The 17,010-nt window shown below is 45.1% G+C and overlaps 1 protein-coding gene across 1 annotated transcript in view; it reads left to right on the forward strand.

Moving 5' to 3' along the window:
* LOC137432836 (WD repeat and FYVE domain-containing protein 3) overlaps positions 1-17,010 on the forward strand; it is a 223,909-nt gene that overhangs the window by 88,314 nt on the left and 118,585 nt on the right. The window contains exons 21-25 of the mRNA XM_068125081.2: positions 8,761-8,915; positions 9,054-9,165; positions 9,409-9,599; positions 10,019-10,171; positions 12,252-12,325. Coding sequence (XP_067981182.2) covers positions 8,761-8,915; positions 9,054-9,165; positions 9,409-9,599; positions 10,019-10,171; positions 12,252-12,325 — 685 coding nt within the window. The remainder of the gene's footprint in view (positions 1-8,760; positions 8,916-9,053; positions 9,166-9,408; positions 9,600-10,018; positions 10,172-12,251; positions 12,326-17,010) is intronic.

Raw genomic sequence — 17,010 nt, forward strand, 5'->3', positions numbered from 1 at the left:
AGACAGGCCACCACAACATGCCACTCTATAACTGCCGTCAGTTATGATCGAGATCCAATCTGCCCCGCTTTAATACCACCTCGCTCTGATCGGACACGTGACCAATGACGTCCTCTTTATAAAACTGAATTCAGAATTGGATTTAAAATATTTTTAAAAAAGAAAATGAGGGGTCCTCTGGGTCTTTTGGGTCTTTGGGGTCTTCATGGTATTTTGGGGCCTTGGTGGTCTTTTGGGTCTTTGAGGTCTTAAAGGGTCTACAAAGGTCTAAGGGGTCTCAGCAGTCCAAAAGGTCAAAAGGTACATTCAGAAAGTACGGAATTAATGGATGTACGTAATTAATGGATGTACATAATTAATAGACAGGATGCCACCAAGTTCAAACAGTATGCAATTAATAGACATACTGAAAAGTGAAACGGCTGGAGAAGATAAAATTGTAGTTTCTTCTTCAAGCAATAAAAAAGTCTGGCTGCCAGACCGTGCGACCAATCACGTTGAAATTTAAAAGAAGCATTCCCCTTGACGACTGGTTCATAATTTTGAAGCTGGTTCATAATTTTGAAGTTTCACATCGATGGATGGAGCAGTTCAAGAGAAAGAATTTTTTTTAAAATAGATTTTCGTTCAATCCAATATGTCTGCCAGACCATGTGACCTATGATTTATTTATTCGAAAACACCCTGGTGTCCCCAAGGATTGGAGAACATGTGTAAAGTTTCCACTCTATCTGTCCAGACGTTCTGGAGGAATTGCTTTTTAATGATTTCGTCTTCAAAAAAATCATAGCTTCCAAACCATGTGGCCTATGACATCATGGCCGGGACATTTTTGTTCGTCATGGATAGGCAATCATGCCTGTAAAGTTTTGCAACGATCTGTTCAGCTGTTTCAGAGAAGAATAATTTTGAAGGTTTTCATGTTCAACCCAATATGGCTGCCGATCCACGTGACTTATGACGTCATAAATTTGCATTCTCCAATATAATTGTTGGTAGATCACGCTCAATAAATATCAAACTGATCGGATTAAGCATTGTACTTGTCGAATTATGACGTCATAATGGACGTACCGATCAGGTAATGGTTATCAACACTTATTCCCCATGCAGAGTTCTTTACAATGAGCCACGTTTCAATTTTTCCATCGAGCGGTTTTGGAGATATATAGGTTCAAAGTTTTTTCAGTTTTCCCAAGATGGTGCCAGTACTACGTGACCTATGACATCATAATTATCATTAAAAATTCTAGATGAGTAGATGCATATGATGGTAAAAATGTGTCAATTGGACCAATGGTTGCCAAGAAAATGAATTTAAAAGCAAATAGACCCGCAAAATCCCGTAAGAAGAATAAACAGAACAAAAACAATAGGTATCCTTCCTGGAAGGATTGGATCCCTAATAAGCCTTACCAAAATGGTGGTGTGCCATCTTGGTCAGCCCACTGTCACATCGCTAAGTTATAAGGTTGCCATTTGTTTCGCCTTATTCAAACGTGCCTTGCCTTGGAAACAAGGTCTACTCGCACGGACTAATTCAATTATATAATCAAAATCTGGATTCAGATTTGAGGATCGGATCCCATACACTAAATAAGTATTGAAATCTGGAGTAACACAACACACAACATGCATTTTAAGGCCATGTTCCCTGCTAGAGTGGGGTCCCCATGTGGTCCCCATGACAATCTTCTCCATTTTGCCCTATTTTCTGCATCTCTCCTTGTTAACCCCCTTGCCCGCATTTCTTCTTCCACCATCTTTAGCCAAGTCTTTCTCGGTCTTCCCCGTCCTCTACTTCCTTCTACATTAACTTCCATAACTCTTCTCAACCAGTCACTTTCATCCTTCCTCAATACATGACCAAACCATCTCAACCTGTTCCTCTTCACAGCATCAATCACAGGCAATATTCCCATCATCTTTCGCAATTCATCATTTGTCTTCCTCTCTCTCAACGATACCCCGCACATCCATCGAACCATTCGCATTTCCACCCTTTCCAGCCTTCGTTGCTGCTCTACGTTCATTACCCATGTCTCGCTCCCATAAATCATAACACTTCTCACACATGCAGCATACACCTTTCCCTTCAGCTTCAGCGACACTCTCCTCCTCATCAGCACGCCACTCAGTTCCCGAAACTTCTTCCATGCACATCTCACTCGAGCAACCGTTGCCGAGTCTGATCCACCTTCTCCATTCAGCATGTCTCCGAGGTAGCAAAATCTTTTCACACCTTCCAGCTTCACGCCGTCTCCAAGATCCAACTCAACATTTCCTCCATCTGCAGCCCCCTCTGTGCACACCTTACATTTGAATGTAGCTGCCACACTGGTTAATGACCCTCTCAGACCACTACATTTTTGATGAACCCACTCAGCACACATTGTACATTGAATGGAGTTCACTCCGACACCCTTCCTGCACACAGCACACGGCCACTTCCCAGTTCTTTCCACCTCACCACATGCTTTACCACTTGCCATCACCTTTGTCTTTCCGATATTCACCTTCAGACCTTTTGTCTCCATACATTCCTTCCACTTGTTCATCTTTTCCTTCAGTCCATCCATACTTTCCGCAATCAACACCAGATCATCTGCATACAACAACTCCCACGGTAAACCCTCCTTTACGGTCTGAGCCAGCACCTCCATCACAGCTACAAATAGTAGTGGACTTAGTACCGACCCCTGATGCACTCCCACCTTCACCTCAAACTCACCACTGTTCCCGTCCTTCGTCCTTACAGCTGTGCGTGCTCTTTTGTACATTGCCATCACTACTCTGATCAACCATTCCTCCACTCCTAACTTCCTCAATGCCCATGTCAATACTTTGCGTGGAACCCTATCGAATGCTTTCTCCAGATCAACAAGCCCAAAAAACAACTTCTTCCTCTTATCCATGTACTTCTCCTGCAACTGCCTCACAATGAAAAGCGCATCTGTCGTTCCTCTTCCTGGCATAAATCCAAACTGCATTTCGTCGATCTTCACTTTCTTCCTTATCCTCCTCTCCAACACCCTTTCCAATACCTTCATTCCATGCTCCAATAACTTTATCGCTCGGTACGAGCCACACTCCAGAGGGTCACCTTTCCCCTTGTATAGAGGGATGAGGGTACTCAGTTCCCAACCCACTGGAATGCGGCCTTCTTTCACCACCAGATTACAGATCTCTGTCATTCTCTTCACACCCCAACTTCCTGCTGCCTTCAACATATCTCCCACAACTCCCGTCGGCCCTCCCGCTTTTCCACTCTTCATTGCTTTTATCGCTTCCTCAACTTCCTTCTCAGTTATCTTCTCTGCCGGTCCTAAAACTGGGTTACTCTCTATGTTGCCATCCCATTCATTCTCTGTATTCAACAGCATTTCCATATATCTTTTCCATCTTCCTTTAATTCCATCTGGGTCGACAACGATTTGTCCCACTTCATCCTTCAAGCAACATCACATCACACCTCTCTTTCGCTATCTGCTTTGCAATCCTGAATACTGCTTTCTGACCCTCTTCCGAATCCAAGCGTTCTCCGAACATTTTCCTACATGCCTCCTGCGCCTTTGCTACCTCTTTCTTTGCAGCCTTCCTGGCTGCCTTATAACTTTAATGCTCTGCTGTTTCTGCTCCCGTACTCTTCGCCTTCTGCCACTCTTTGAACTTCTTCCTCTTCTCGTCAATCCTCTTTCCAACCTCAACATCCCACCACCATGTTTCCGAGTGCCTCGGTGGTCCTTTTGTCCATCCACATACCTCACCAACGGCTCCCAACAGACTAGCTTTCATTGACATCCAACCACTTTCAAGCTCAACCACATCATCCTCTACCCTACTCAGCCTCTCTTTTAATGCCTCCCTTGCTGTCACCTCTTTCAACCTCCACACCTTCATTCTCGGTTGGTACTTAACCCGCCGAGCTCTCCTCGCACCTTTCACCCTTATGTCGCAGACAACCAAGTGGTGCTGTGAAACAGCCTCCTCCCCCGGGATCACCTTTGTGTCCCGGAGGTGCCCCCTATCTCGCCGACGCACCATCAGGTAGTCAACGGTTGTCGTCGACCCACCTGACGTGTATGTAACAAGCTTATTGTCCTCTTTGTGGAACTGAGTATTACAAATCAACAAATCAGCTCCATCAGCAAACTCCAAAATCCTTTCACCTTCTCCATTTCTCACACCATATCCGTAACCCCCATGAACTCCCTCAAAACCATCCATACTCCTTCCCACATGTCCATTCAGGTCTCCTCCCACCACAACAACTTCCTCATCTTTCACGTTTTCCATCAGCTTCTCTATCGCACACCAGAACTTGTCCTTCTCTTCATTGCTTCGACCAACCTGCGGAGCATATCCTGAGATGACGTTCACCAAGAGCTTTCCAATCATCATTTTCACCATCATCAACCTATCACTCACTCTAGTCACACTCACCACACTGTCTACAAACTCCTCAGAAAACAGGACACCAACACCATTCACGCCCTCCGGGCACCCTTGCCACACAAACTTGTATTTCTGTCCCTGCCTACCCTTCACCATTCTCACACCACTTCCCTTCCATCTCGTCTCTTGCACACAACATATGTCCACTCTTCTTCTGACCAATACTTCCACCACTTCTCCTGATCTCCCTGTCATTGTCCCCACATTCCATGTCCCAAACCCCAGAAACCGATCTCCACTTCGGGCTGCACCCTGCCCATATGTACTTGTGATTGTCATGGTTCTCTTTTTGAGGCAATGTTTTTATGGCCGGATGCCCTTCCTGACGCCAACCCTCTTAGTCGTCTCTTACGACACGCAGGGATACGGTGTACCTATTCTGACCAGGGTACACACTGGGAAACGTTTAAAACATGTAAATTCTGGGGGTGGGGGGGGGGGGGGGCGTCAGCATCACGGCTGCGGTTTAAACATATTCCAACAATATCCAAACAGAACGATGAAAAAACAATCCGGGAAAAGTCTCCAAGCGAGAACGTGGATTTGAGAAAGAAGGTGCAGAGGCGGAAGAAAACGAGATACAGGGGGCGGGGCACAAGCCGAGACGAGGAGGAGAGCGAACAAGCACGTGTCCGGGAGGAGAGAAAGAATCAATATAGAATTATTTGTCTCGGGAGGTGAGGTGAGGGGGAGAAAACAAAATAAAAGAAACAAGCAATACAGCGAAGGAAATAACCCAAACCGACAAAACACCGATGGGGGGAGGGAAGCCCCAAGTCACCAGGCCGCGCACGAGGTACGACTCAGAAAACGATTAACTACACACAAGTTTGCACGAACCACAAACCAACACCAACTAGAAACACACAATAAACACGTACACAGCAAAATAACCAGTGGAAATTTGACAAAGACAAGAATGGGAAAACACTCAAACTTCGATGCCGTGGAGAGCTCGAAGCACGCCTCACTCGCCCGAGGAACCGGATTCTTGGAAATCTGGAGTGAAATCTCAAAAATTTTAGATATTTGCGATTCTTGTAACTAAGGGTGTATCTTATAACTAAGCTTTAAGCGAGGCTGTCCTTCCTCCTCCTCCATATTGCTAAAGCATTAAACTTTGCTTTTTCTACTGTTCCAACAATTATATTGAGTGAATAAAACATTAAGGAATGTGCCCAAAAGAGTAACATTATTGAGTGCAAGAAAATAATTAACCAGCGGGATCAATGTCAAGGCTTCCACAGTCGCGCCTGGGTACTCCGTGAGGGAAATCTCCAAAGTTAGAAAGGCAAAATAAATTAAATGAAAGAGTGAATGAAAATAATGTGGCCCTGCCCTCCTCCTGCTGTAGTCTATTTAATTTATTTACTTCCATGAAAAAGTAGAAAGTACATAGATTGACGAAAAGAGTCTTGTTTCAAGGCAAACCTTTGGGGTTGTCCTTTTGATGTACTTTTATGCGTGTGTGTATGTAAAGATTACCACAACGTGTGTGTGTGTGTGTGTGTGTGTGTGTGTGTGTGTGTGTGTGTGTGTTTTTTTGCGCACAAGTGGCCATTAAGCATGACATATCATTCTCTTTGCGACCCTCGACCCTCCACTCGCCTTTCTCTCTTCCCACCCCCCCCCCCCCCCCCGTCTCTCTCACCTCCCACGCCCCCACCTCTCGCTCTCTCCCTCTCTCCTTCCCCCCACCCTTCGCTCTCTCCCTCTCCCTCCCTCCCCCCCCCCCCCCCCACCTCACGCTCTCTCTCTCCCCTCCCCCACCCCTCGCTCAATCCCTCTCCCCTCCCCCACCCTTCGCTCTCTCCCTCTCCCCTCCCCCACCCTTCGCTCTCTCTCCCCTCCCCCACTCCTCGCTCTCTCTCTCTCTTTCCCCTCCCCCACCCATCGCTCTCTCTCTCTCACCCCTCCCCCATTCCTCGCTCTCTCTCTCTCTCTCTCTCTCTCTCTCTCTCTCTCTCTCCCTCCCCCCCCCCCCCCCCACCCCTTTCTCTCTCTCTCTCTCTCCTCCCCCACCCCTCTCTTCCCCACCTCCTGCCCTTTCTCTCCCCCCCTCCTCACTTTTTCTCTCCCTTTCCCTCGCCCCCACCCCCTCCCCTCTCTCTCTAGCCAGCTCTTTCAAGTCAGCGTCTATCTTCATAACATAATACAGAATACCTATTATCTTCCTTTAGAGCCCTGGTGTTGGGCTAGCGGCGAGGGTGCCAGCTTAGGATCCCAGGATCCTGGGTTCGAATCCCAGTCGATCGCTGAATTAACGCCAGGGGGGTTGACTCAGCCTGTCATCCTTCCGAGGTCGGCTAATTGAGTACCAGTTCACTGGTAATTCCCTGCTTGTCGTAAAAGGCGACAAACAGGGTTGGCGGCAGGAAGGGCATCCGGCCGTAAAACATTGCTTCAAAAAGGGGACCGAAAACAACAACAACCACGGTCCCCGAAAAAGGCCAACCCCCGCTTGCGGGGAAAAATGGCCTCTAAAGGTGTTTTTTAAATATTTTTAAAATTATCTTCCTTCAAGCTTAAACTCCGAACAGTTAAAATGGAGACTATTTTTTTTTTGTTGTTTTTTGTATACAGAATCGAGGCTCGTGAAAGAGCAAACATTTATCACACAAACAAATCAAACAGACAAACAAACAAACAAAGTGTATAAAAAGGGGAGCGGTAGACAAGATGGGGAGAGAAGGGGAAGCACACAAACACAACATTTGAGAGCAGGGTCATCGGGGGATGTGTGGGAGGGAGAGGGCTTGGGGGGGGGGGAGGCGTGGGAAAGGGGGGGGGGGTGGGAGAAGTATAAAACACAAGGACACCAAGGACTTCCAGGAAAGAAGTTGGTATTTCAAAAACGTGGATTTGGGGTGAAATTAGTGGGGGTTGAGAAGATCAAGGTTTTGGATGGGAGAAGATAAGAGATGGTGGTGAACAGGTGTTTTAAAGACCTGGAGGGAGGAGTGCGATTGAAGAGTGAGGGAGTTTGTTCCAGAGGCGGGAGAAAAGAGGAATGAAGGAGTGAAGGTGAGCAGAAAGTCTTGATTTTGGCAGTTTAACCATAAGATGGTTGCAGGCAGATCTTGTGCGACCTGTAGGAATATTTGGGGGACAGAGCCCAGAGAGCGCTGGGGGAACAAGGCCAGAGAGGAGTCGGTAGAAGACCGAAAGACCACCAACCTGCCTGCGGTGAGTAAGTGAAAGGCCCTCAGAGATAGCTTCATCGCGGGAGATTCCAATGATTCTGAACGCTTTGGTTTCAACAGCGTGAAGACGAGCTAGGTGTGAAGCAGGAGCTCCAGCCCAGAGGGGAGAGCAGTATTCCATTGAGCTGCGGATGAAAGCCTTGTATGTGGTGAGGAGCTCAGGTGTGCCAAGGAAGGACTTCGCACGACGGAGGATGCCCAGTCGGCGACTGGCTTTGGAGGCCAGATTTGAAATGTGGTTTTCCCATTTCCGGCATCAAGCCACGCTTTGGGGAGCACACCTTAATAGTGTGGACTGTAATGCAATGCGATATTATTGGTACATGTTTGTGGTTTGGTTCCGTGTTTTGTGAATGATCATATGCCCTTCCCGCTTGGACGGGATCGACTGTGATCTCGCGAGAGCATGCCTCACGGCCTTGGCAATGAAGCAGTAACTATATTAAATGGGTTAAAGGTATTTTAAATCATTGTCAATGGTTGCTTAGAGACGGGGCAGTTTGTCAAATCATACTAAAGGAATGATCATAAAAAGATCATACTAAACTAAACGATACTAAACGATCATACTAAAGGAAAGGAACGCACATAAGACTTGAAACGAAACAACAGATATATAATTGAATAATCACTCACTGTTCCCGATCAAAAATATTTTTTGCAACCTCGAATACCCGAAGCACAGGGCTGCGAATGGAGAAGTAGGTCACATTTTATGGACTGCAAATATGCGAATTCCGTGAATGTCGAAACCGCGAATGTCTGGGTTTTACTGTGCAGGTTTTATTGTGCAGTACTTACAATAATGATGCAGCACATTCAGATACAATGACTGATTAATAATTGTAAGTGTTGCACAATAAAAGCTGTATACTAAGGGTTTAAGAACAAATTATTTACTGGGGAGGGTTAAAGTGAGGTCTGGTTGTCCCACTGTATGACATGAAGCTACGTCATCGATGCCTTGCCTACATGCCACACAAACGCCAACCAAAATAAGTCCTGGCGAGGGCCTGCAATCTCTGACTGCTCTTTTTTATTTGTTTTTACTGCTTTAAAAATAGCAGGAAGAGTTTTGAGGTCACCATGTTCCGTTGTGTAGATGGCAAATCTGATGGTGGGTCACCTGCGCAAATTTCTCTCATTCCTGAGGAACATCTTTCCTTCGGCCTCTTTCCCCTCAAGGCATCATCTCTCACAGTGGCCAAGATCCGACGAGCCTATAACAAGGTGGATGCGCGTGCCATTGCCAGACAGGTATGCTACAAAAAAGAAAAGTCGAATGACATTATTTATATAGGTATGTTATTTTTAACATGCATAAACGAGTCGATATCAATGTGGGCCTACGACCAACCACATTAAATGCCTAATCATGTTGCTCATGTCCTGGAGTTGGGGCTGTCTTCACATGAAAGTGCCACGCCTGTGACTTTGCTGCACAATGCGGTGGGTCATCTTGCTGGTCCTGCTCGGACCATCGGCGCTGCCCTCATTGGCAACCTGGGTGAGACTTAAAACTTTACAACAATCAATGCCTACAACTGAGTAATACATTTGGTAATACATAACCAATTTGATCTTTCAGCATGAGTCCATTCCAACGTTGGTGACATGAAGTAGATAATGTGTGTATGAGCAATTACTATGTGCATAAGGAGAGGCCTATTTGGCTTTTGTTGGCCTATGTTTTTTTTTTAAACCAAATTAAGAAAACGCTGCGCCTGTGATCCCTGTTTGTTTGCCTTAGGTGTGAGATGCTGGGTCGGCAAATCAGTCGCTTCATCCCTGCAGTGCGTTGGTGGCCCTGCGATCCTGCTCGGCTTGGTAGCGGCAGCCAGAGATGTGGAGAGCTTGTATGCCGCCTTCAAGGCCTTGGCGTGCACCGTCCGGGGCAGTCCGCTCGCTCGCAGCGAGATGGAGCGTGTCGGCGGGTATCGAGTGAGTGAGCTTGCGCTGATCTCCATTGCCTTGCTGGGAAATCGAGTTTGGAGCTTCTATTGCTTCATGAATTGATTATCATACAATGACGTATGATCTATGATGTGAAATTACTTTGGTGACAGTTTCATTTGGATGGCGTTTTAATTGTTCTGCCAATACTCGTGAGCCCTCATGGGTGTGTAACGGAGAGTACTGATGGTGGGTGGACATGGAAATTTTATTTTATCATTATTCCGGATAAATTTCTTTGCAAGCCGGCCTTTGTGCTTCCACAACATAAGCTACGTCAACAGCCATTTCCACAGACATGAAGAGTTAAAACTTGGTGTTGAGTTTGATAACCTCTCTGATTTATTCTTAGTGAAATCAAATTGCTGATTGACTATCAGAGCTGAGATTGTTTCCATCTCCATCAGTTGCTTGCGTTTCTGCTAAAGAAAAAGCACCACTTGCTGAACACACACGTCCTTCACCTGGCGGTGTCGCTCGTTGGCATGACTGAGAGTGGGCATGACAGGGATGCATGTCTTTCTTTTCCTGCATTTCAAGACCTGCTCGTTGATCTCAAGGTTTGGAGCTGTATGACCGATATGAATCGCCGATATATTCTCAGCTCATTGGAGTTGCAATAACTTGTTTTGTAAAGGATGATTTTGTGGTTCGTGCTAAGTGGATATCTTCCATCATGTTAGAGAGGGGTTATTTGGCTAATACTTGGATTAGGTCACGTGAGAGTGTTTTTTTGACATTGTAATTGGTTCACGAGTTATCAAGTGACCACTATGTTCGTCATGGGTGTGCGTCTGTCTGTTTGTCCGCAGCATAACTACCCGATGATATCATCCGATCTTGAAGAAACTTGGGTGGGAGGTTGATATCATGATCTAGTTGTGTCCTGCCTAGAGTGGGCGTATTGCGCCCATTGTGGGCGGAGCCACGCCCGAAAAAGATGTCTTTTTAGGGGGTAATCGAGTTCAAGCTACATCTTCTCCGAGGGAGTTGGTGGAATCTGACAGGGGTTTCGATATTTGGTTAGGCCAATGTCATGTGTCTAGCCCCACGGAGCTCGATTTTTCATTTTCGCCCCAAGGTCAAGGTCACAAGGTCACGAAATTTAGAAACGTCGATTTTTGATGGTTTTATTACATTGTTCGCTTCCTGATAGGGTGAAATGTCGTACATGATCTTATATTATCACATACATCATGAAATACAAGTTTTCCAACAAATTTCAGAATCTTCGACCTTTGACCTTTGAAGGTCACAAAGGTCAAATTTTCAAAGTTGTCGGAATCGAACCGAATTTTCGGTATTGTCTAGCTAACTAACCTCATAACATTGCTCATTGAGCATCGTCATTGAATACCGCTCGCTCGTGAACCATCGTCGTCTCCTGACTTGTCTCTTGTTTAAGTTTGGTTGTTTTTTTTGTCCAAACAAGTTCTCCTTGCTTTGGATTTTAGGTAATAAATTTTTTTTTTTTAAGTGTGTGTGTAAATGTGTATGTAGGTGTGTACATGCATATGCACACACACTGATGTCCCCACTTAACCTCATCCCAGTTAACATTGTTTCGTTATAACGTCGATATTAATTAGATACCAAGGCTTCACAGAACGTCGTGAATATTTACCCATAACTCGCTATTACGTCGTCGGTTATGTAAATTTCTTGGAAAGTCTTCTGTACTGCTATGAAATGTATAAAATAAAGAAGAGGCAGAGTAGCAAGCAGGCAACCATTGATACCGTTTTCCTCCCTCCTGAAAAAAAGCAAGTATCAGCGGAGGGTAAAGTAGCAGCGGAAACCCGAATGGTATCCAGGTTCATCCTGATGACTCTATCTTCACCTATTCGGGTTCCTCCTGATGACTCCAATGCTGTGTTTGGTTTGTTATTTGATAAATGTATTTTAAGTATTTTGATAAATGTATGTCAAAGTCACACATTTCAGCATTTGCTTTCATTGACTACAAGCTGAAATACCCAGCAGTGCCTGGGGGAGGGGGGAAGGGAGGTGGAATGTGAGGGGAAGGGGGGAGGAGGGGAGAGTAGGTGTGCTATCGCTGACACCATAAACAAATTACAAATTCCTGCCCTAACTACTGCTGGGAAGGCAATGGCAAACCACCCAGTATAACCCTTGCTCAGGAAGCTGCTTCGTCAACACCAACGCTCTGTGAAAAGTATGGTATATGAGAGAGGTAGAGATTATATGAATCCAGGAATTTGAAGAGGAGAACTAAGTGGATGATGGGAAATCAGGGAAGGAAAGGAAAGATTGGGGTGTGGGAGGAGAGGAGGAGCGGAGAAGGGTGAGGGAGGGGAAGAAGGGGGACAACCTAGAAACAGCTACAAAAACCATCATAGGTGCACACCGATAAGTGAATGCCTTTGTCCAGAATCTAGCGAAATATTTCCAAAAACGGAGCTGTAATCTTTGAATTTTAATTATACCATATTAATGTTTACATAACATGAATAAACGATGTCGATTAGGGGGTGGGGGGGGGGGGGTGGGGAGAGATCCCCTTCAATCAGCCCTTGAATCTCTCTGGATCCAACTCAATTTCCCTTATGCTCAGTTATGCCAGCACCTCTTAGTCCATTGTCATTGCACAACTTACTTCCTCTGTTACTTACTTTTCAGATATGGTTCTATTCTCTGTGCGATTTGCATATCTCACTCCTGGACCACTTTTATGAGCTCCTCCTTGAATCCAGGTAATGGGCGAACGTGCACAAATGTACAAAATATCTGCTTCTGTCTATAAATGGTTGTCGTTAGCTTTTGCTTTCAATGCAGCTGTTGACGATGTACGGTACTTGTAAAGTGTTGCTTTGACCGGTACAGGTTCACCTGTGCCCACTGGTGTTTCCCCCCTAGTTGAGAGTATTATGGCACTATTTGAAGCTAAATGCGATCACTAATTTGGCTTCAAGATGGGCTAAATGCTTTTGATGTGCACGTGGGTTTCGACCTTGTAAAACTTGTCCTTTGCCGATTAACCTGAAATTGCAGCTCTTGCTATTGAATTGATGTCTCTTGTGTCATTAAAGTAGGTTTAGGCTATGAGCCGAGGGGTCGACCATGCTCAATCAGAGGGAGGATGGCTAACAGTTATTTTTGGCAAGGCCAAGGTCCCTAGTGCTGAAAAAAATGTGATAGCAGTGTGAAACTCTTAGCCGTATCTGTGTTATCATCACATTTGTCAGATCACCCATTTATCGCTTTTCGGGTCATTTTTCCCGCTTAAGATTTAGGGGGTGGGGTTAGTTTTTTGGCTCTCAAATAATATCACGTGTATATATCAGCTAGTGTGGTATATCAGGTAAAAGGTTATTGAATTACCTTTCAAATGATGTATAGAAAGTGCCTGTGTGATCTATAGTAACCTCTTTATAATGATTATTAAAACATAATTATTTCCACCAACTCTCAAAACTTCATCACAAAATCCCCAATTTTAGGAACAAAAATAGGCAAAAATCAAAAGGTATGTAAAAGGTATGTTTCGATTTGAGACACACATACAGTATAATTAGAGTCAATATCCTCACACATATGATCATGATGTGCTATGAAATTCAATGCAATATGTGTAGACATGCTAATACGAATGTTGTCATCAATGTCAATATTTTCATTATATTTTAGGTGATTTGCAACCATGACAGCGGTGCACGACATCTAATGTATTTCTCTTTGTAGATTTGTTGGTGCAGAATACATTTTTAAGCAACTATAGCAACTGATGCTAATTTGTAGTAGTGGTGGTGGTGGTGGTCTCATTCGATATTATGTCTTTCCAGGTGAGACGGTGGTGGTGATATTGGTGGTGGTGAAACAGAGTGTACCGCAGATAAACAATTGAACAAATACTTGCAATGGAGATTGCGATCACTCAGAAAGTTCCCAAGGACGTTTGTATCATTCATAAGCTATCGTTAGATGTCAAACCAGAAGATCCGTTCATAAGCCCTCAAACATTCGATTCGTGGACTACATTGCTGGATGCGGCCAAAATACGGAACCATGCACCCATTCTCGACCTTGCTCAGTCGCTGCCAGAGAAGGAGATTCCCCGAGTATTCTACCACAGGCAGTGCAGGAGCGTGTTCACCATGAAGCGAGATTTGGAAGCACTGAAACGAAAAGCTGAATCCAATTTAACCGACGATGCTGCTGCAACATGTTCAGCGAGCAAGAGACAAGCCAGAAGGGCATCTTCGGAATCACGCATCTATGAACCGGATTGTATATTCTGTGGAAAGACCAAGTGGTGCAAGGGAACGTCATCCCGTGAAAAGTTGAGCAAGGCTGTTGATCTGAGAGCAGATGAAACACTGCGAAACAGCGCCGTGCGTAAATGTGACACGAAAATCATGGCTGCCACAAGTAGAGACATTGAAATCGTTGAAACGTTGATATCGTTGGTCTTGGTTGATATCGTTGAAACGGTCTTGCTTGCTCTACTGCGCGCTTCCCGAGAAGGTAATTGGCCATTACATCTATCTGCTATCCAAGCCATGATTCCTTGGTGCTTCGCATACGACAAAATCAACTATGCACGGTATTTATCAGCATACTACGCACAAATGACAAACCTTCCAACGCAGCACCCTGGCATCTTCCAAGCGTTCTCGGATGGGTACTTCTCAGTTCAAATGTCAAAAAGCAATCTGTTTGGACGCATTCCAGTTGACCAAACTACTGAGGTCACTGTCAACAAAGACACACAGACACCAGGTGGCACTACCAGGTTTAACTTGAAATCTGGAGCAGTGAAGCGCTACTATGTCACATCCGAACACAGGAGTGCGTTTCTCCGCCAGATGAGGGAAATGGTGAATGTGAGCAACACACACGTACAACACGCGGATCTGCAGCAAACACGGATCAAGAAAGATGAGGACGCTGTATCATCACTGATAACTCTGATCCAGAGTTGGGTGAACCCATTCACTATGGCCAGCTCTCTCATCAGTATTTCCACCGCACGCGCAGCCCCTCCAAATATTGCCAAGGATCTGGAGAAAGCATGGGAAATCGGACACAAGTGCTACACAAACTTCAAGATTGAGCGACTTGAGAGCAACCCACCAATCAAGAAATTCCACGACCCTTTGCAACTGAACAAGCTGAAGACTTTCAGCAACCTCACTAAGAAGAAGGAATGCAGAAGCAATGGCAGGGCAGTAATTCTTCAAGCAGACAGAGCTCTATTTGGTAGAATTATCGTGATGGCACAGGGCCGAGATCTTCACATGGCAGAGGTGCTATCTCATCCTCTAGGTCCCTTGCCATGGGCCCTGGCGACACCCGAAGGCCTTCTACGGAAAACCAACAAAGCTGCCCTAGCCACGGCCTTGCAAAGGACTGTGACCCCGGCTGAAAGGATACCCGACAATTCGGCAACAATTATTGACGGGATGCTCCTTATACAGAAGGTGGCAGGTGATCAAACTACATTTGCCGAAGTGGCCATGATTGTCCTATCCATGGCCCTGAAGGATGGATGCAGTAGCCAGAGGATCGATGTCGTCTTTGACACCTACAAGGAGACTTCCATCAAAAACAGCGAACGGTTAACCAGGGGGGAAGAACTTGGACTTGAGCTGAAAAACATCACGGCATCTCAAATTGTAAGGCAATGGCGCAAGTTTCTCAGCTATGTTGGGAACAAGTCAAGTCTTATCATGTTCCTGGTCGAAGAGTGGAAGAAACCAGAGTACATCAGACGCCTACAGGTAAAGGTTCTCTTTGTAACATGCGATGACAAGTGTTATCAGATCACATCTGATGCTAGCCAAGAAGTAGTGGCCCTGGAAAGCACACACGAGGAAGCAGATGGTCGTCTGTTCTTGCATGCTGCCCATGCTGCCGCACATGGATACCAGTCTGTGCTTATTAGCTCAGATGACACCGACGTACTTGTCATTGGCTTGGCATTTCATACCAAGATTCATGCCAAGTTGTTTCAGAAATGTGGCACCAAAGCAAGGGCTAAAATCCTAGACATAGGGAAAATAGGAAAGTCAGTCGGCACAAATGTATGTCAGGCCCTAATTGGAATGCATGCCTATACCGGATGCGACACAGTCAGCACGTTCGCTGGACAAGGAAAACTGACTGCACTAAAACTCATCAGAAGCAACAAAGATGTGCAGGATGCATGTACACAGCTGGGAGAGGACTGGGACGTCAGTGAGGAACTGATGGATAAATTGGAGAACTTCACTTGTCTCATGTACGCACCGAAGTCGGGGACAGTGAAGGTGAATGACTTGAGATATCACCTGTTCTGTGCCAAGAGGGGAGAGATCGACAGTCACCAGCTACCTCCGTGCAAAGACTGCTTAACCAAACATGCACAGCGAGCCAACTATCAAGCCGCTATTTGGAAGAGGCGTCTCAAGATGGATCCAGCAGTACCGAGTCCAATCGGGAAAGGATGGCACTGGGATACCCAGGATGGTCGCGTGCAGCTGGCAGTCGACTGGATGCAAGGACAGCCCGCACCACAGGCGGTTCTGGATTTACTGGCATGCACCTGTTCGAAAAGATGCACACTACCCATGTGTGTCTGCATGGCCAGTGGTTTGAAGTGCACAGACATGTGCAAACTCACCACATGTGACAACCAGAGAGTGTATGGTGAGAGTGATGACAGTTCGGCAGAAGACGATGAAGAAGACGACGACGATGACGAGGATAACTTCTGAATTGTAGAACTGTATGGAGAAAGATCATGTACATATGTGTAACAAATATGGTGTACGCTGAATTGATAACTCGTGTACTTTATGGTATGATGTCTATAAATATATGTTGCTTAAATAGAAAGTACATTGTTTTCCTTTGGTTTACTTTATGTATAGCTGGTAATATAAGAGAACCATACAACACTACAAGACTAAAAACGTTTGCATGAATATGATGTAAATTATCTCGCCAAGTTAGGGTACATCAGGATACATACATATACATGGAGTAGGTTAATCATCACATGCATCATACGTCTGTGGTATATTCAAGAACACCACATACAGTTTGGTCATAATGCCTTCATATTTTTAGAATTAGACATTTCTGACACCAATTTCAGTACTTTTTGGCCTATATATGGCTGACATCCCAATATTATATATACTATTTTTAGACCAATAATGGTATACAAACTATATACATGCTGTCGGTCAAAAATCGTAAAATGTAAATCCACATAAGAGCGGAAAGATATACATTTATGGATTTTAGGTCATGGTTACAGCAACTACTGTATATTGGATTTTCTCATCTTTATCAAGGTGTATGAGATTTAAGGCCCAAATTTGACTTTAATCATACTGTGTGTTTCTCAAATTCAAAAATTCATTTAATATCCGCCAAACTGAATTTTTGCCTA

The sequence above is a fragment of the Myxine glutinosa genome, chromosome 8 (assembly GCF_964187855.1).
Source record: "Myxine glutinosa chromosome 8, kmMyxGlut1.1, whole genome shotgun sequence".
Taxonomy (NCBI): Eukaryota; Metazoa; Chordata; class Myxini; order Myxiniformes; family Myxinidae; genus Myxine; species Myxine glutinosa.